This window comes from Drosophila willistoni (assembly GCF_018902025.1).
Source record: "Drosophila willistoni isolate 14030-0811.24 chromosome XL unlocalized genomic scaffold, UCI_dwil_1.1 Seg141, whole genome shotgun sequence".
Lineage (NCBI taxonomy): Eukaryota > Metazoa > Arthropoda > Insecta > Diptera > Drosophilidae > Drosophila > Drosophila willistoni.
The window spans coordinates 12,063,964-12,084,827 of NW_025814052.1; the positions used below are offsets into that span (position 1 = coordinate 12,063,964).

The 20,864-nt window shown below is 37.1% G+C and overlaps 1 protein-coding gene across 1 annotated transcript in view; it reads left to right on the forward strand.

The window, feature by feature from the left end:
- The window catches only part of LOC6641212 (chitin deacetylase 1), a 41,073-nt gene extending 20,882 nt beyond the window's left edge, over nt 1–20,191 (forward strand). The window contains exons 5-8 of the mRNA XM_002064156.4: nt 1,432–1,574; nt 15,163–15,382; nt 16,352–16,737; nt 19,637–20,191. Of these exons, the coding sequence (XP_002064192.1) occupies nt 1,432–1,574; nt 15,163–15,382; nt 16,352–16,737; nt 19,637–19,967 (1,080 nt within the window). The 3' untranslated portion in view covers nt 19,968–20,191. The remainder of the gene's footprint in view (nt 1–1,431; nt 1,575–15,162; nt 15,383–16,351; nt 16,738–19,636) is intronic.
- The last annotated feature ends 673 nt before the right edge of the window (nt 20,192–20,864 follow it).

Here is a 20,864-nt window from a genome sequence, read left to right on the forward strand (position 1 = left end):
TTCCATTTTCTTCCCTCTATTGCTTTTCTTGTTTTTTTTTTTTCGCTTTTGGGTGGCAATTTTTGTAATGGAATTGCGTTTGGCGCATTTCATTTTACTTTTACTTCACTTTTGCGTTATTGATAGTCACCGTGGCATCATTTGAAAATAATTTGGTTTCAGTTTGTTGTTGTAAAGGAGGTGGGGGCGGGCAGGAGGAGGTAAAGTTTAGTTTTTGATCCACCATGGCGTAAAATTCCCAACATCCCGGTTACCCACATGCCCACTAATTATGTTAAATACTCAAGTTGCAATTTCAGCTCAACTCGCAAAGTAGACTAAGGTGAGCGGCATGAGCCAGCGGGAGGGGGGCTAGGAGGGCACGTCACTGCAAGTGGGCGGTGGTTCAAAAGCGCAACCAGGCGCAACGTAGACACTCCGCCTGCCATTTAGTTTAGAGCCAGAGAGTAAAACAAACGCAAAATGCCTAAACCTTCAATTAAAGCTGCCTCTCTGCAGCAGCAACTGCGGCTGCGGCTTCCAATGCCATTCGCATGCCCCGATGATTTTGAGGTCGCCGTTCCTCTAATTGGGTGCATATACATACATACCACAGCAAGGCGTCGCTAAGCACAGCAGAGAGGGAGACAGAGAGACATAGGGGTAGAAGCGTAGTAGCAAACTAGACTAAAAAAAAAATATGCCACACAACTCAAGTCAAAGCTACATCTTTGTGTTGCCCTTTAGGAAAAAACAAACCACCTTGCTTCAAATTAAGCTCAAGATTCTGTAATCTGCATTCAAGATTTTTCAATTTCAAAAAACTTAACTGGTTACTTCTTTAGCCCCATTAAGCCCGATTAAGTCCGCACTTAAGTAAATAAAAACGAACTGCCAAAAAATGTTTCTCATACTTTTCAAATTTGAGAAATAAGCAAGTGGAAAACAAAATCCAGTAAAAGGCGTTAATTTATTAGTAATTTGATAGCTAACTTTTTGGCCAAGCAAATCTTAAAACATAATCTGCCATGTTTACAAGATCTTTTTTAGAGAAATTTAATTCTTTTTTTTTTTAATACATCTTGTAAAAATATGAACGTGATAATCGAAATGGGTATACCCTCTGGCCGACTACATTTACAGGGTATGAAAGAGTATACAATCATATCACTTGTATATAATTAGGAGGTTTTTGGTTTTTACTATTTATTTTCGAAACTCAAAGTCACTTTATTTAGTTTAGTTCCCCTTTCATTGACTCATTTATGGGTACTTTTAAGGCCAACTTTGTTTGAAGTCTTAATGGAAAAAACTAGAAAAAACTTTCCTACAAAATGTGTTAGAGGTTTTTATTCAAACTGCAACTATTTTAACTCAAATAAGGTATACATTTATTAATTTGTCCCTTTTTTCATGCATTATTTTTCTTTTGTTTTTTTGTTTTTTTTGTAGATTCCTCAAATTATAATGCTAACATTCGATGGAGCTGTTAATTTGAATAACTATGATCATTATCAGAAAATTTTCAATGGCAAACGCAAGAATCCCAATGGATGTTTAATACGTGGAACTTTCTTCATGTCCCATGAATACAGGTAAGCCGAAATGATAAATGGAATTAAGGTTGAAATAAGATGTCAGAGATGAATATACAACAGATAGCACAGACAATGAAAAGTAGTAGAGGAACATTGCTTTCTCTACCATACAACAAAGTACAATATAATATTACGCATACGCCATGTGTGTGTGTGCTGCTCCCGTTTGGGTGGTAATGGTGGTAGTTTGAACGTCTTGCTCATTATCATCATCATCATCATTATCGTCAGAAAGTAGTGCAGTTTCGACTACTCTTCAACTTTATGGCCAGAAAGTCAAGTGAAGTCTGTTTGTTGGGGGCACAAAATGGCAGACAAAGTTTTTGTGCAAAATACTTGTCACATACTTGGCCCAGAAACCAATCCTTCTCCTCTTTATACATATAAATATATATGTACATATATGTATACATATATACATACACACTTGCCATACGTCAGTCAAGTGAACTCTAGTCTTCGTACTGTACTCTGTGAGCTGCTCTACTAATTGTTGTTGATAAATTGGGGCTGACAAAGTTATGTCAACTGCAAAATGAATTTTCGCCAAAAATATATATGAACTACACATTTTGACAGACTTATAAAAACGACACATCCACATAACACACACACACACACACACACCAAAAGACACAACAAAGTAAAGAAGATGCTGCTTGTGATGATGATAATGATGTTGGTGATAAAGATGATGATGATGCAACAAACAAAAAAAAAACATACAGCAAATGCAAAAGAATATAAAGCGGTAGTCGTAGATATAGACAGTGGCAACGGAACGTCACAACGGCAACTGCATTTCTATCATGATGTTCAGGAGAAAGAGAAACAGTGGGTCTAGAAGATAGAGACATACAAAGGATGACTGAAATACTAGAAAATATAGATTTAGGTACACTTAGTGAAAAGGCAAAAAAGGACAGAACAGATTGTTGCACCGCTAAAACTAGTTGCGAATTATAAGCACTTAGAAAGGAAAAATAGCAATAAATAATAAATTTGGTTAATAACCAGATCGACTTAAAAGTAATGAAAAAGAAACTAACGAAATACTACATAGAAAAATATTGTTAGATTATATATTTATTTTCTATTTACATGCCCATTGTGCAGCAAACTAAAGGGGGAAAATGGGAAAGCCGATGGGAAGAAATGAAAAAAAAAACCGAGAAAAATGTGAAAAATCTTTTTCGAAAAGAAAGAGAACAACAAGTGAGCAACAAGAACTAAGTGAGCGGCAACAGTCAAAAAATTTGCGAACAGAGCCCGTGAATGGCAAAAATCCTGAGTGAAGTTTAAAAGCTTTCTTCCACTTTCCAAAAGAGGTGGTGGGCAATGGGTGGCCAATGTGCTGATGATGATGATGATGAGTGGGAATGAGGCGAATAGGTAGGGTTTGAGGGTGATGATGGGGTGGTATAGAAGGGATAGTGGAGACAGTTTTCAAGTTGAATTGAAATGCGCTGAATAGCAGTAATTGCCTGAATATGTTACACATGCACGCACACACACACAAACACACACATGAATGCCCTAATATATGTGCAAAAGAGTGAGAGAGAGAGAGAGAGAGAGAAAGAAATGCAGACCAAGTGCTCTGTTGTATGTAGACTTTTTTTTTGGGCAAATCATTTTTATGCTTTTGCCTTGAAGATAAATAAGTACGTAAGAGAGAGAGACACACTTTTCATTTTTCTCCCCTGTTGTCTACCCCTTTCCATGCCGCACGTATCCATAAATAGTGGTAAACTGCAACTTGCCACAAGAACCTCTGACGACGTTTGCTGCCGCCTTCACATGGCTACCCTCTTACCTCGTCTCTCTCCCCGTCTCTCACTGTAGGCTGCTCTTTAGTGCGGAAATGATTTAATGCGCTTCACAACTCTCCAGCTCCAGCTTCAGCTTTAGCTTATTTTGTTAAGATTTTTCTTTGCTGATGATTTTGATTTGGCATGCACAGAGATGAGGCAACAAGAGAGTGAGTGAGGAGATCTAGTGTGGCTGCTGCCAAGTTACTGCCGCAAAGTATGGAAACGAATACAATATTTTCACTTTACTCCTGCTGAATACCCTGTATAACCCCTCAACACACACACACACACACACATCTACCTAAGAACTGGGTATGCTCAAATTACCAAAATGTTTGCAAACTAGCAAAAGAATTTATCAATTTTGCAAATTACCAACCAATAATCTATGAAAAAGAAAGACCGAAACAAAATGTTTTGAAATCAAATCAAAAAAATCAACTCATTTATTCCACATTCAAAACTTTGCGATGTGTTTAGGGATTCCAAATTCTCTTGGCAATTCACCTAGTTAAGATCCTTTACTAAACTAAAGCAACTAACTTGTACAGGATAAACCAAAGTCGATATTCTGATACATAATTTTTTCTTCTTCGTTCATGCTTTTAGTTTACGGCCGCTGAGGCAATTAGTTTTTGTCAGGGTCTAGTTTTTTGTTTCGGTTTTTATGTTTTTTGGGTTCTTTCGTTATTCTTTTCCTTTTCCCCGTCTTCTTTTGTCTTTATGGCCTTCTGTGGCATTTATGAATGACATTGGCGGTAGATTTACGTGATATTCAACCAAGTAAAAGTCAATAAATTAGACATTATAGTGCCAGGATACTGAAGATAGAACTAAAGTCAATTGACTTATTGAAAATAGTAGTCTGTAATGTTTAATAAAATTTTTTCAAAAGTTCCTTTGGTGTGAATTGATTGGTCAGGAATATAAATATAGCTAAAGGCTAATTCTATCAATAAAGAATAAACAATGAGATATTCTTTAGACTCTAAATTGTTTATGAAGTTTATTTGTATTAGCTTTAGATTCATTACAATATAAATGGCAATGCTTGTAACTAATTTTATTCAAAATTTTCTAACTAATTCTTCTTTATTGTTAGCCCAGTTGCTTAGAAAAGACATTTTACTTTCGCTCGAAAATTGTTATGACCAGCACGTAGAAGAGTTAACTGCTGACTCAAAGCCCAAAATGAAACAGAGAGAGAAAGGGAGACGTAAGATATTCGCCAAAAACTAAGGAGTTTGCTATTTATACGCCAAAATGTCACTGATAACGAACTTTCTTCTGTTGAAGCTGCTGCGGCTGCGGCTAAGAAAACAATCAGACAATTGCCACAGGACTTTGTACACTTTTAGTGACTGCAGGCTAACTTGGCTCACTCTAAGAGAGCGAGATGGCAACTAAGACCAAAAACGAGGGCCAAACAGAAAGAGAAAGAGAGAGAAACTAAAGACAATGCTGTTCATTTGTATTTGGCTTTGGCAAACTGGCAAAAACGAAAAGAAAAAGTTGAGCAACACAAAGAACCAAAAACACACACACACACACACACACATAAAACGAAACTTAAGCCATGCTGCTAAATTCTTTTACACCCTATAAAATTAAAAAAATTAAAAAGCCAAATGAAACTAGTTGTTAAATTAGACCAAAAAAGCTTTAAAAAAAACTCTCACAATTGAACAATTTATATTAATCTTCTGATAATAAGATAGAATTTGTGTTATGTATTTGCACTGATCCTTTCGCTATTTTTTCTTCAGATTTTGAATCTTTATTTAACAATGTTGTCGACTTTGATAGGAAGGTAGGAAGGTCTATAGCAAAATTGTTCTGTTAAAAAGAAATTTGATTTTGGAAGTAGTGAAACTTTTTAAAAGCTAACAGAAAGATGTAAAACAAATTAGACAAAATCATAATCCAAATTAAGGATTAACTATAAAATGCGAGTTCAAAAATAGTATCAAGTATTCTGCATAAGTAGTCAATGAGGTTTTGCTCTCTAGAAACTTGTGGTCAAAGTAAATACACTCCAAATGGAAAGGGTGCAACAGCAATAATAATAAAAAAAAAAAAAAAACTGTATAAGAACAATGTTAGAAGAGCAAACTTTTTGCGCAGCATTTTAATTGCACGCAAAAACTTTTAACTAACTAACAAGCCGAAAACTAGGCAACACCTCAGTGAACACACACACACTCGCCCACACACACACACACACACATAGACACACACACACAAACACAGATAGACAGACAGAAAGAGAGAACTAAACAAAAGCGCCTTTCTTTCAGTGGAAGGGAAGTTAGCCGAAATCTAATTTCAAACATTTACGTTTTAATTTTACTTGTTAACAATATAGTAAAACACAAAAAATGATGGGGAAAAACGGAGGCAACTTCAATTACCACAAAAATCTTTGGCAAGACAAAGGCAACAAAGGCTAAGGGGTTATTAGACTGACAGTTAATATGAATAAACATGAGTAGTGCACATAACCGGAAGCGCCTTCTGGTCTCTATTACGCACTTCTGAACTCTCTATCTCAAGTTTTTTCATGGAAGAATTGAATTCGCGTTGCACTAAAACAATGATAGAACGAAAAAAAACACACACAAGGATAATAAAACAGAATTGTTGAGAATGCAAAACTACTTCTCTTTCACTCCGCTCATTAAGATTCACTCCCATTCTTCATATTGGTCGCTCACTCACCTGGCCATACTTGGCCCAGCTGCCCAGTCGAAAGATTCATTCCGAAAACTTATTGTTGAGCGCAGCATCTGGTTTAACTGTGCAATTATTTATTTTAAATAGTTTTCCTTCATTCTGCCGCATTGTTTGGCGAATGAGAGAGAGAGAGAGAGAGAGTTGTGAAGTAGAAATGCAAGAAGCAGATTGAGAAAATGAGAAACTCAGTCAAGTGTTTGCATACACAGATGTTTAACAAAGGCAAAACAAAACATAATGACCAAATACCCTGTAAAAGAAAAAACAAGCTCGAATCTCAATTTCAACAAACCTACGAACCCAAAAACAACTTTAAATAGAGACAAACCGGGGACACTATTCCCTGCAGATCTTAGAAATATATATAGCCTCAATATACTTAACAAATTAGCTATATACTGTGTCCAACACAACAGATTAAATTATCGTATTTAAGTTTGTATATGGGCAATTTAATTTTCATTTGCATTTAAACTTGTCCAGGTAAATAGAGAGAGAGAGAGAAAGAGAGAGATGGAGAGGGAGAGTATTAGGTAAGTAGATTGAAGTTTTTAACTAGAATATCTTTGAATATGTGCCATATGCAGGTGTGAATTTATACTTAAAGGCCATCGTACTGATGCTCATTGTCGAAGCCATTAGCATTGCAAATGACATTAAATATAATCACCGTGTGCAATTGCAATCACACAATCAAAATCAAAATCATTTCCTTATTGCATATTTTATGCAATAAATATGCAAATCCTTAAGAGCCACTCTCCAAGTAATCGGGGGAGTGTGACAGAGATAGAAAAAGAGAGAGAGAGAGAGAGAGAGAGAGAGTTTAAGGCTAATGTTATAATGCTAATACTCACTTCTCCTCCTGGATTTAGCTATTTTGGGTCTATTTTGGGCGACATGTCATATGTCGTCGATTAGGCGTGGCATTTATAATGTAATCAATAAAACGACCAGCACTTCAAATGCAGTTAAACTAAGCCCCCGCAAAGCCAAAATTGAAGGCCAACACATTTACCACCAAAGGGCAGCACAGCAGCAGGCCAAATCAGTGTTGATTGCATTTCATTAACCATGTGTTTAACATGTGCCCATTGACCCAACTTCTTCTCCATCGCTCCCTCTTTGGTTCCTGTGTATCGAAACGACAAGGCGAATTTCAAAAATGGAACTTTGCCATTGCTTTTGCCAATTTGCCAAAAGAAAAGAGCAAAAATGAAAGCAAAAAAAATCTAAACCAAGATGAAAATCTGTTTAACAACCTTGTCGCTACTTGTTAGCGGCTAAACACAACTTTGATGTTCAAAATTCTAAGTAGCTGCGGGCTCAACACACGCGCCCACACACACACACACACCACAACCAAGAACAACAACGAAACTCAAAGTAAAAAACAAAAAAAAAAAACAAAGCCAAAAAAGTTGATATTAATATCGCTGAGCAGCAGCAGCAGCCAGCAAAAACGGTGGCTAAACCTAAAAACCTATGCCTAACCCCTGCCCAAAAAAACCACCTGACAAACTCACCATGCTGTGACATGGTCTTAGGCTTGTCCTTTGCCCATATATGATAATAAGTTGCCGACAATGGGACAATTCATACATTTTGTCATATCAATTTGGGTCAGTTGGTAAAGGGAAAGCAATATAGCAAACGTTTTTGATATTAACATTCTAAAAGTGAATAATATGATTGGAATCTAAGGTTCCATTACGGATTTAAGTTTCGTGAAATCTGAATCTATTATTGTCGGATCTAGAACTGTAAATTGGCGGAACTTAAAATATGCAAAAGGCTGTTAGCAACAAATTAATAGCTTTTCGTATGCCTTGTAACTTAAAAATTGTCTACTAGAAATTGTATGATTTGAGGATTTTTGTTTTTATATAAAAGCGGATGTTTAAACTGTTTGTTGCATACTTTTGGGAGCAATTTTTGTCATTTGCGAATTATAATTATAGCTACGGTTTATGGGTTGGCAAGATCGATTTCTAGAGATTTCTTGCCTTTGAAATGGGTTATTTATAAGTCTTGAAATGAGTTTTCACTTTTATTGCCACTGTACACCCAGTGAACTTACTCTCGCCGCAACTCTCGCTTTTATATACATACATATATATTCTACCTTGAATTGAGGTTCTGGTGGTGGGTTCAAAATAGGTTGAAGACCTGCACAAAGAACGCCGCAAGGACGCAGAACAGGGCCGGACAGGACAGGACAGGACAGGACAGCTGCTTAGGCAAATACTTATAAAATATGAAAATTTTCTATGCCTAACAGCCTTGACGCGAAACGAAGAGACGCGTCGCGTCTCGAAACCGCTGTTGATGTTGATGTTGATGCTGATGTTGATGTTAATGCGGCAGGGCTACCTTCTCTCACCCCTCGCATTCGGTCAACCATCTTTACATGCACACTTCTTCTGGTCTGTACCTAGAGAGTCATGTTGTTGCCTTGAAAAAAAACTTTTTAAATGACCTGAACAACTTTTGAGCAGCTGTCTGCCAACGATGATGCCAGCCGCCAGCCGCCAGTTGCCAGTTCGCCGGCATACGCCATCCACCATTCACCATTCGCCATCCGCCATCCGCTGGCTGCTGGCTGTTGGCTGCCAGCCGCCAGCCACGTTGCAACTTTAAAAGTTTGCCTGCGCGAATAAGAAGAAGAGATAAAACTAAAAGTAAATGCTCTCCTTCACTCTAACTCTCAGAAAGTAGAACTTTCTCTACTGTCATTTATGCATATTTCACTTTAATTTGCTTAAACTGTTCCGTTTCCCTTTAGCTTTTATAGGGTAAATGATATGTGCCCACATTACGTATACGCCACGTTAATGTTGAATCGAAATAACAAATTTCTAGATTTCTCACTATAGGCAAATTTACTTTTGCCATCTCACATTCCCCTGGAATTGCACCCTATATGTACATAGGGTTAATTGCCAGCCGCAACTACATAGACAAAGTCCTATGGGAATATGGAAAGAGGTAGCAATTTCTTTTTCTATTTTCATTCTTTCAGCTATTTTTTTTCCTTTGCTTTGGTTTTGTCTTGCTTTCTCTTTTGCTGTAAATTGTTGCTATAGCCTCATGTTGTCGGCTACGATAAAGATGATGATGATGATAGGATAGGAGGGGGCCTTGAGGTCCAGAACATGGACCAACATAGTGCATACTACTACTGTGAGATGTGATGATACTGATGCTGATGCTGATGATGACAATGTCGTTGATGTGAAATAAAGATAACGACAACGTTGACAATGACTATGACAACAACCCAACGACACTTTAACAGCTCTTGCAGGTGACTGCTTCTCTTTCTCCTCGACCATCTCTCTCGCTCTCTCTCTCTCCTTCCTGTCCTTGTTCCTCCTTTCTTTTTGGTATTTGTTCGTGTGGGTGGCAAAGAGTTTTCAGAGTATATTGGATATCTAGAAGACCTTTTATTAAATGAACTAGTTCTAAATGCAAACCAATTATTCATAAATATTTAAATACAAATTTTTATCCTATGTGTAGTTTATTTTTAGACTCAATGTTGTATGAGTCTATTTCGTTTATTACCATTTCACTAAATAGATTTGGAAAAGTATATCAAAGAGTTGTGGTTTTTTCTTTTAATGTAAGCAACTTAATCTTAATCTTTCTTCAGTCGACTTTAGTTTTTGTTCTGATCACAAAGCTCTGACTATAGAATACATTTTCTGTTGAGTTAGTTATTAACTCTGCCAGTAGCAAAGAGAAGAATCTAAAGTTAAAAGATCAGCATCACTTTAAAAGTGAAAAATTGTCAAGGATGTTCAAATAACCGGAATGCCTAAACAGCCTGACTAACTGCATACATATATCCATATTTATATGTATTGTATATAGCTGCCATAGAAGCTCTCGACAAAATTTTCAAGTATTCTGCACTAGACCTTGTTTTTTTTACTAGTTTTTTCTCTACCTCGCTCCCACCTTTCAAGTGTGTGTACGTGTGTGTGTGTGTGTAGTTCTTCTTCTTTTTTTTAGTTGTCTGCTTTTATTAGTCATTCTTGTAATCACTGCCACACCCACAATTCAACCCCCATGCCTTTGGCATGTCACTCTCTGTCGCTTTTTCTCTCTCTCTCTGTATGTGTTGGCCATCAGTTTGGTTGACTGTTATGGCTTAACTGGTGTTGATAATAACGATGATCATGGCCAAGAACCCAACGACCAGAACCAGAATCCACAAAACGGATGCCAAAGGGGTAAGTGGGTATGGGTAAGTCAGCAAGTTAGTTGGCCATAATTTTGTCATCCCTTTTCCCATACCCGTGTGAAAACGAAAAAACAACCAACCGGTTATACCAATCGACCTGCTCCTTTGCATACGTTTTTTTTTCTGATTTTTTGGTTTTTCTTCTTGTTTCGTTTAGTCTTGTCGAAGAATTTTATTAAAAAAAATATAAAGGAATTGGAAGAGATTGGGGGAAAGGAATAAGTAGAAGGGTACAGAAGAATTGTTGTTTTTATGCCTTTTACCAAAGTCAGAGGCAAGCTCGTTAGGCTTGGTCATGACACATAGACACACACACACACATATATACATATATATAGATGTACATATGTGTCCTACATCGTCCTCCCATGCAAATTAAGTTAGTTTTTGGTGCAAGGCATAATAAAAACAAAAAGCTCATTTCTAAGGAAAAATCTAAACTGGTCGACGATGCAAGCAACATCAGAAACAGCAGCAGCAACAAAAACAACAACAACAACATCATCATCAGCAATAGCAGCAATAGCCAACAACAACAAAGAAGAACCTGTAGATTTGGCTTTTAAAAGCACATTAAAAGAAATTGCTGCCAGCTAAAAGAGAGAGAGAGAGTGAGAGCGAGAAGGAAAAGCATTGCATACTTTTAGGCGCACCAAGCAAAGCTAGAGTATGTGAGAGTTTTATGTGCATGTGTGTGTGTGTGTGTATGGATTTTTTGTTACGATGCGTAAAAGCCAACAGATTTCCATTTCCTACTAGTTACCAACTTTACTCCACTCCTTCATTTCACTTCTTGGCGATCCAACAATTTAACTTTGATCTCGAATATGAGAACGAATTCGTTTTCAAATTATTGATGAAATAATTATACTTACTTAGCTTAACTTACATTATCTCGAGATGATGGTCGAGATAAGTTTCAAATTGTTCAACTTCTCAAATTCTCAACATTTTAATCTTTTTGTTTTCTGTCATTTGACACAAAGCAAATGAAATTAATGGCAAAACAAGTGATTATAGCATACTTATGGGAGCACATTCTACATGCAAATTCCCTCTTTTTTTTACCATACACTCGTACCTGGTAATTTTCCTTTTTTCTTTTTCATTTTCCCTAACAAAAACAACCAAGTAAACTGCACCTAAGCCAAAGCTTTTTTATATGTATATTTTTTTTCTTCTTCTGAGTTATAAACTAATCCGCTTTTTTTATTTCTCTCATTTTTATATATATGTACCTACACACATACGTATATTAGGATGTATGTGTGTGCTTATGTGAATGAGTTTGTGTGTTGCCAAACTTTATTTTTGGAGCGTCCACAAAACTTAAGAGCTTTAAAAAACAGAGGAACAAAAAATGGAGGAAATTCAAGTCAAAAACTGAAGAAAAATTGTAATTGTAATTTTTTTGTGCATTTATTCACTGTGAAAGAAACGTGCCTGTGTTAGTGAGTGTGTGTAGGTAGTGTGTGTGTTTTCTGGTAGCACTTCAGGGAGGAGGTTTACGGGTGAACATTTCTAATCGTTGAGATTACATGTGTTTCTTCCTTTTTAAATGCAAATTGAACTTGTTAGCAGAGCCAAAACGAACAGAGGCCAAACCACTTAAGTGTGTGAGGTGGGGGGCCAAGTCTATAGGGGTGTGCGTGTGTGTGTGTCAGAAGACGAATATTTGTACGAAAGATTGTACGTATGTATGTATATGTGTGTGTGTGTGTCTGTGTGTACCAAAAAGTTTACAAAGCTAAAACCAGTCACAAGGAACACAACCCCAAATTGGAACACAATTTCTTTTTAAAGAGTATTCGAAAGTCTTTAAAAATTGTGATTAGTTTACATTAAATCAAATGTTAAACAAATGATTATTTTTAATTCTTTTAATTATAAAAGATTTCTTTTAAAGTATCTTATGACTGGGTTTGAGGAATTGCTTTCAAAATGGTTTAGTTAGATTTATTTTTTTCCTTTTTTTTTTTTGGTTTTGTAATCCTTGGTAAATGGGTTTTGGGCAATAAAAATCTGCCACTCTTTACTACCAAGTGGGCGTGACTTAAACAATGGCCAAAGCAGCGGCAGCAAAAACGAGACAGGAACAGGAATAAGGCCAGAAATGAATTGCAGCATTTCCTTTTCTTTTCGCTTTCTGTTTTTGTTTTATTGTCTCTTGTTGGGGAGAGGAGGGACAGAGCGGTAGGCACACTCGCGACAAGGCCAAAAGGAAATTCATCAAATATGTCTGTGTATGCGAAAGGGAGACAACCTTATGACCCTGTTTTGTCAGTTATGTTTTTGAGGCCCATCTTTTGCCTGGCTTGGCAGTGTTAATTGCTGCTGACATTTGTCCGAGGACAAGAATAAGAAGCAGAGAATACAGAGAACAAACGAAAGAAAGCAAAAACTTAGATGATGGGCAACACTCATCTCTCTAGCCCTTTTGCCTAATATGTTTCCTAAGCCAGGGTTGTCAAGACATTTCGATTGGTTATTCCCTTAGTTTCATTCCATTGTTCCCCTCACCATGGAACGATTGTTATTGTGCCTGTTTTTTGCACTGCATTTGTAGCTATGTTAAGTTCTGGCCTCCATGCACATCACTCGTTGTAAGCTTACAAAATACATTGTATAAACAATTTTGAAAATTTCGAATTTTTCAAAAGTTTTGGCAACACTGTTTTGTTCGACCGTTGCCGCCTTGATGTGAAGGTATTCTTTTTTTGTCTTTTGGCCTTGGCTTTATGCAAGTGCAACTCAGTTGCTGCTGCTGCTGCTGGTGCTTCTGCTTCTTGGTCCAGCTGTTTGTCTAACAATTGAAATGTCATGCAATAAATCTACCTCACACACATAGACACACACACACACATGGACAACCACATGCACAAAGGAAGAGGAAGAAAGGAGAAGGAGGAGAAGAAAGTGAGATTGTTAGGCAGAGGGTATCGAAGGGAAGAACGGGGTCCCAACAGCTTTTCAACAACTTTTCACATTTCCACATTTTTGCATGAACTTTTTGACGATGTCAGAGATAGTTTTGCAAAAGGGAAAAGGGCTTGCGTCCGGGAGTGAGGAGTGAGTAGTTGGCACTAGATGTAGCCAGCTATATACATAGGTAGGTAGGTAGGTAGGACGGTTGGTAGGTAACCCTCGGGGAAAGAGGGCGCCAGCTGCATATGCATGGGGTGTGGCATATGTGTGGGCGAGTGAGACACAGAATGAGGGAAAGAGAGAGAGAGTTGCTGCGCGCATCTGCCTACGGTCGGTGTGTTGGAAAAGTGCGTCAGCAGCAGTAGCATTCATTATTATTTTTCCGGGGCTAAAAAAAAAAAAAAACAAGAAAATAAAGTTTTGACTTTAGGGCGTAATTTCATTGCGAAATATTTGCGCATTTTGTTTGCCCACAACATATACACACACACACACACATAAATACAGTGAGGCAGAAATGTTTAATAAATATACATGAAAAGTTTACATTTTTATTTTGTTTAGTTTATATTTTGCTTCTTTTTTTTGTTTGGCTTTTATAATTTTATTTCCATGTTTTTACATTTCCTTTTTGCATGTCGTTTTTGGAACCCAAAAAACTATGCATTATTTGTTCGCAGAAAATTTCCTACTTCTTGCCATTCCACTCCCCTCTCTCTCTTTAGTTTTGCTTCCTTTATGTCCTTGCTTTTTTTCTATTGTAAGAAATTTTATTACACACACACACACACACACACACAGAAATCTACAATTATGCCTGTCGCCTTAGACTTTTGCATAACTGGCTCATTTCTGGGTGTTGCATACTTTTAGGAGTAAAGTTTTTAACTTATTTTTTATCAGCTTTTGTTGAAACAAAATTTCCTTTGTTGCCAAGACAGACAGAGATGGAGAGAGAATGAAAGAGAGAGAGAGAACTTGTTTACATTATTTTATTTCACTTCTTTTTTCAAAAAGGTTGCTTTACTTTCATCGGGTAGTACAAATAAATTTAGTATATGTTTCATTTCAGTATTCCAAATTATTATTAATTGGTAATAAACATGTTACGTTCGTAAAAAGCATAGCCAAGCAAAACTTAAATAGCTTTTTTTCATTCCATCATTTCATTTCAAATCAGTTTCTTAGTGGCAGAAAAAGAAGTTACCATTTCAGTACCGTCTAATTGTAGTTCTGCAACGTGTTTCATTTCACTTTATTTCATGGATAATTGTCGCTATTCTTAGATACCCCATTCGAAAGCCAACAAGGGCATTCCTTCAGTCGTAGTCGTAGTTGTCAAAACAATGCTTAACTATGTATATGTACGTATCATCATCATTTGCTGGTTGGTTGTTTCCTCAAGCTCTTGTGTTTCACTTTGCATGTTTTGTTTTGTTTCGTTTCGTTTCGTTATGTGCAGTTGCAGTTTTTGTGTAGCATTTTTTTAATTGGCACAAAAAATACCTGAAGTGTGCATGTGGGAATGTTCATCATCATCATCATCATGTCCATCAGTTAGTTTTGAATTTGAAGCGTTTCTTAGCTACCCCTACAGAATATGGCTATGGATGAGTGTACACACACACAGATGTATTTGCTGTAGTGAGAGGGGCTATCTTTGTATTTGTGCATCAGGTGTGAAAATTATTTGTTAACATTTTCTGGAGTAAACGTAACAAAATTTATATAATTTGAAGAACAATATATGTACATTTTTACCTTGTTCACATATTTATATTTAGATTTAAAATTTATCATTGTAGAATTTAGCATATTAAACTATTATTTTTAACTAATAATGTTTCAAACTCATTTATTTCAGCAACTATCAACAGATTCAGCATCTGGCTTATGCTGGCCATGAAATTGCCACTGAAAGCATTTCACAACAGCAAGGTCTTCAGGATAAGGGCTATGAGGAATGGGTTGGTGAAATGATTGGCATGCGTGAAATTCTCCGTCACTTTTCCAACGTGTCCGTAAGCAATGTGGTTGGTATGCGTGCCCCATTCCTCAAGCCAGGACGCAACACGCAATACAAGGTGAGATGCCCAACAAACTGTTGCACGCAACAATAGTTAGTGGTTAGTTGTTTAATGGCATTAGCTAAATGTTTTCAAATCCGTATCTTTCCAAAAATGCCACAAAGGTGATTAGTTTATATATATTTTTCAGCCAATATATGAACATAAGTTCATTAGGCTAAACAACGTAAACTCTTTAACGAGCTTAAAATGAAAAACTTTCTTGAATAACTGAAACTCTTTAAGATGCATGTGAAAACGTAGTCAACAAATTTACCCAATCCTTTTGTGTCATTTCAAATGTATGGCGATTGAAATCACAGAGACAACAGTCAGTATAAATAGCGTTTGACAAAACCTTGGCAACCCTAAACCCTGGCCCGACACGTGCGTGCACACACTGAAAGAGAGTGGGAGGGAGGGGGGGAGAACAAGAGGCATTGACACACATGCATATATGCAAATGTCTAGAGAGAAGCGAAAATGTCTACTTGACATGACATGACATCAATGTCACAACACATTTAACGGTTCAAGTGCGATGACTCTGAACCAAACCAAAGGATATCAAACACCAATCCTCCCTCCATTCGCCCCACAATGCCCTATTTTGCCCTCTCTCTCTCTCTCTCGCTCACCCACTTGCAACCTTTAGGCGGCGGCAACGACATCGGCAAACGACGTATCACCCGTTTAGCTGTTGAAAGCTATTTAAAATCATATCAATATCTGATCAGTTTACACAGTATAATGGGCTAAAATGTGTGCATTGATGTGTGTGTGTGTGTGTGACAGAATCACAATGGCTAAGAGTCTCTCTCCCTGTGTGTGAGTGCGTGGGTATTTGCCTTTGTATTGAACCATAAAGCTAATAAAATAATGATAATGATGAATGAGTTTTCAATTATTGGAATAGGGATTACATTGTATATATAAATATTTTGCAATTAATCCGTTAATGTCATTTTTTACACTTTCTCTTCTTAGGTATTGGAAGACTTTGACTACATCTATGACAGCTCAATCACAGTGCCACCAGTTTCCGTCCCCGTTTGGCCCTACACACTTGACTATAAAATATCGCATGAATGCAAAAGCGGAACATGTCCATCCCGTACATTCCCCGGCGTTTGGGAAGTCCCATTGAATACCCATTATGTTGAGGGCTATGAGGGCGGACATTGCCCGTATCTGGATCAATGTGTATTGCATAATTTGGATGAGAATGAGGTACTGGAGTGGCTGCAAGAGGACTTCTCCCGTTACTATGAACAGAATAAGGCCCCATATATGATGCCATTCCATACAAATTGGTTCCAAACAAAACCATTGGAGAATGGTTTGCATAAATTCTTGGACTGGGCTCTCGAATTGTAAGTAAAATAAATCTATAATCCATAATTAAAAACTAGTTAGCTGTTAGAACGAAATATATTTCGAAAATGATGTTATTCAATGTTTATCAGAAGAAATGATTATGGATTAACTTTTCCATTGCATTTACAAACAAACAAAAAGAGAGAGATTTTTCGTTCATCACAATATCAAACTAGTTGAGAGAAACAATTTAAAATTCTGATAACAAAGAATAAAAACAAATTCAATGCATTGCCAAGAAGTTAGAAACGACAATAAACATTAATAATTACAATATATTGAACAATATTTTTTAATCTTCTTTAGAGCTTTGAGCCAGTTTCAAACTAAGTCGTATCAAATTTTCAACAACAACATACAAACAAACAAACAAACAAACAAAAAACCCGAAAAGTTTCAATTTGTTCTATGTGCTTGTTTGTTTGTTTGGTTGGTTGTTTGTTTGTCCTGTTCAACCCAATTCTGTTATCTGCGCACGGTTCTCAATTTTTCATAAATTTATTTCTTCTTTCTGACTGTTCCAATTTTTATTCTGTGTTTGTTGGTGTTTTCTTAATTGAAAGCCAACTTTCACCTCACCCATACATACACCACACACACACACACACACACAGCTGGCATTTCCTGCAGTGCACTTCCGATTGCCGCTGGCAAGTTTTATATTCAATTAAAAAAAAGAATAAAAAATAACTCAAACTGAAGCCAACAAAAATAAAGGAGCAAGCAAGACAGTGATAGAGAGAGATGGATGGACGGCTGGCTGGATGGATGTGAGCGATGGAGAATGAGCAAACAGAAATTGACAATTGGTATAAAAATTGCTTGGCGGCAGCATTGGCCATATGTTGAGCCATCAGGTTGATGCCAATCCCATGCCCACCCCGCCAACCGCCTCTTAGTCAGTCAACCACATGCTCAGCCGGCAAAAAGGCAACGGACCGCCAAACCTTCGGAATCTCAGTGTACAGAATCAATCCCTCCTCATCTCTCATCTCCCTGCCCGCCCTGCTCTCCTTCTGGCATCCAATAATGATGATACTGCGGTCAGCGACGAAAGAAACAGTAAAAGCGAGAGGAGAAAAAAATCGCATGTTTTAATGAGAAAAGTTTAATTTTGTTAAACTTTCATTTTGAAAAATATCAGTGCAGGCTGGCCTGCTCCAGGACCAGGACCAAGAACAGGCTCGCTGAACAGGCAGGTCGTCCGTTAAACGCCAAAAAAAAAAAAAACACAAAACGAAAAATTCGACCTTAGTTTATCGACTTTCAGATACCTTGTAGATCACCTTTCTGTTTCTAGTGTTGGTAAACCTCTAATGATTTGCAACACTAGTATTAAAGAAGACAGCAATTCGATTACATCATATTTTGACTTCGATTACTAAGGACTACTTCGTCGAAAATACTCTTTCAACACCCGTTTTGCAGAGGGTATTAAGAGACATGGAAAAGGAAGTGGGGCAACAACATAGGGTTTTGCCGTGGCTAACTAAAAACCCATGTTAAAACGCACAAAAACAACATGAAATGATTGGATGGATGGGCGCAAGGAGGACGAGATGATTGGATGGAGAGCTGGCCAACAGGAATATGGCCAAGCAAGCGAAAGCGAAGCGTGGCAAAAGGGCACAAAAACTTCCGTAATGAAGTTATGCTGATAGAATCGCATTTTGTCAGAGCATCGCAGCGTCTCATCATCAGTTCTTTGGGGAACTCATTTGACTTGTATGGAGAATGGATGATGAGCAGAGGTCATTGGTAACAATAGTGCTCCTTATCCATCCATTAGGGGTTAAAATTTAGATTATCCCATAAACTGAAACTGAATTTGTGAATTCAATTATGTTTGGCGTTTGTGAACTAGTTCTTTGTAAAGATATAAAGCGATATCATCAAGTGAAGAAAGAAAATCCAATGAGAGAGAGAAAGCGAGAGAGTGAATTTTAATACTCATAAACACAAAGGAAGACATTTTTGAGCTGTCAGAGTAAAGTTGGTGGCCAAACTATAAAGATCGGACCTGGCCAACACGTGTGAACCAAAAAGGAAAGGAATAGAAATTGAAATTGAAATAGAAATAGGAAAGAAAAGTCAAAAGGGGTTGCCTATGTATGTGTGTGTGTGTGTCTGTGTGTGGACATGGCTGCAAAGTGAACAGCAGCAGCTGCAAAACTATTTCTCGCACAATTGTACGAAGTTTTTAATTAGTGTGAATGACTTTCAACATTGCGTCGTTGTGGAGAAAGAAGACTCGAACCCAGTCAGTTTCCAGCACCTACTACTAGTGGCAGCATATAACAAGTAGTGTTTGCAGATGAGATGCTTGAAAATGCGTAGCCAACTCTCATTCTCTGGACGGGTTGAGTTTGGGTATTGTGTGCCGTAAAGTTTTCTTTTGCATCAACTTGCTCTAGTCGTACCTACATACATATGTATATATGTATGTATGTATGTACCTCTAAACTGCTTGCTCTGGTTGCCATTGCCGATGCTTTTGTTTGTTATTTCTCTCAGACACCTGTGAACGGGCGAATCTTTTTTTGGTTTGGTGGTGCTCATGATGATGGTAGTTGGTGGTAGTTGGGCGGTGGGGGGGGGGACCTGCCGCAGAAGTGTATGACTCTATATATTGAAACAATTTGAAACTGTTTAGATTTTTAATTAAACAAAATTTATTGTGCTAGCAAATGGCAATGCAAAATGTGTTGCATTCCATGTCATTTTAATGAACTGCTTTTGAATTGTATTCAATATTTGTTTCATTTTAAGACTCAGTAGACTCAGACTCAGTTTTTATTTTTTGGTTAACTAACGATCGGAGCATATATAGCCAATCAGAACGATTGATTAGAAGATTCTAAGACATGATTAAATAAAGTTCATTTCCATTTACAGGCCCGACGTCTACATTTTGACAGTGACCCAGATGTTGCAATATACAACCGATCCAAAGGAATTGCGCGATGTTAACACGATCGAATCATGGAAATGCGACAAGAATATTGCTGTGGCCCCCAAACCCTGTAATATTTGGCAAACATGTGCTCTGCCCTTCAAGATACCCGAACAGAATCTAACAGATACTCGCTATATGGAGACATGCCGCGAATGCCCCAATGTTTATCCATGGTTGGGTGATGCTGGTGGCACAGGAATTGCCGGCAAGGATAATTATATAAATGGTGGCGGTTCTGAAGAAGAACAAACTCAAGAAACCTCCAAATAAAATGTGAACAAACCAGCAGAACCAGCAGAAGAGAGAAAATGAGAGAAGAAGAGTTAATACCAAGATAGAGAGAACAAGCTGTAATGGAGATAGAGAGAGAGAGAGAAGAGTGTTCTAACGATTTCTTTCTTTAATGTTTTCTCTCACCAAAATTTAAGATTTCTGCCCATTTTTTTAAGCTCTTGCCCCTCGAATAAATGCGTTTTCTCTTTTTTTCTTTTCAACTTTTTCACACCTGTTTTTTGTAGTCTTTTCCAGTGAAATCTTTTCTCAAAATCGTTTGTAGTTTGTAAGTGTCACACAAAAATTAATTATATTAAAACAGAAAAAAAAAAACAAACGAAATATGGATTTTTTTTTATATGTGAAATAAAATTGACTATTTTTGAAAGAACAAACACAAAGTACGTTAATTTGTTGTTGTTAAGCGTTGGAGGGAATGGTTTCACAGAATACCACATAATTTGGAAACATTGCTATGCCAAAGCAAAGCCAAAATTGCGTGTTTGTAAATTTTGAATTCAATTAATTTTGTGGTAAGTTTGAGGGAGAGCAAAAGAGAGTGAGAGAGAGAGAGAGAGAGCAAGGCTAATAACTGCCCAGTACCATAGCGAGGGTAAGGTATTTGCCTCAGGCGCCAAAACAAAAAGGGCACCAAAAATCCACCTAGTTATGAAAAAAAAGGATAAATTCTAAAACAGATTGATTTAGATTAAAAATTAACAAAAATTGTGTGAACTGTGTCCATTTGATTGAAAAAGAACAATGCGGATTTCTCAAGTGCATTTAAAAAGAGGAAAATAATTTCTGCAAAGTAATTGACTAAATTTAATCCTACAAATTGTATATCCTCCTAGGATATAATCTCATTAAAGTCAAACTCTTCTTTTACTCATC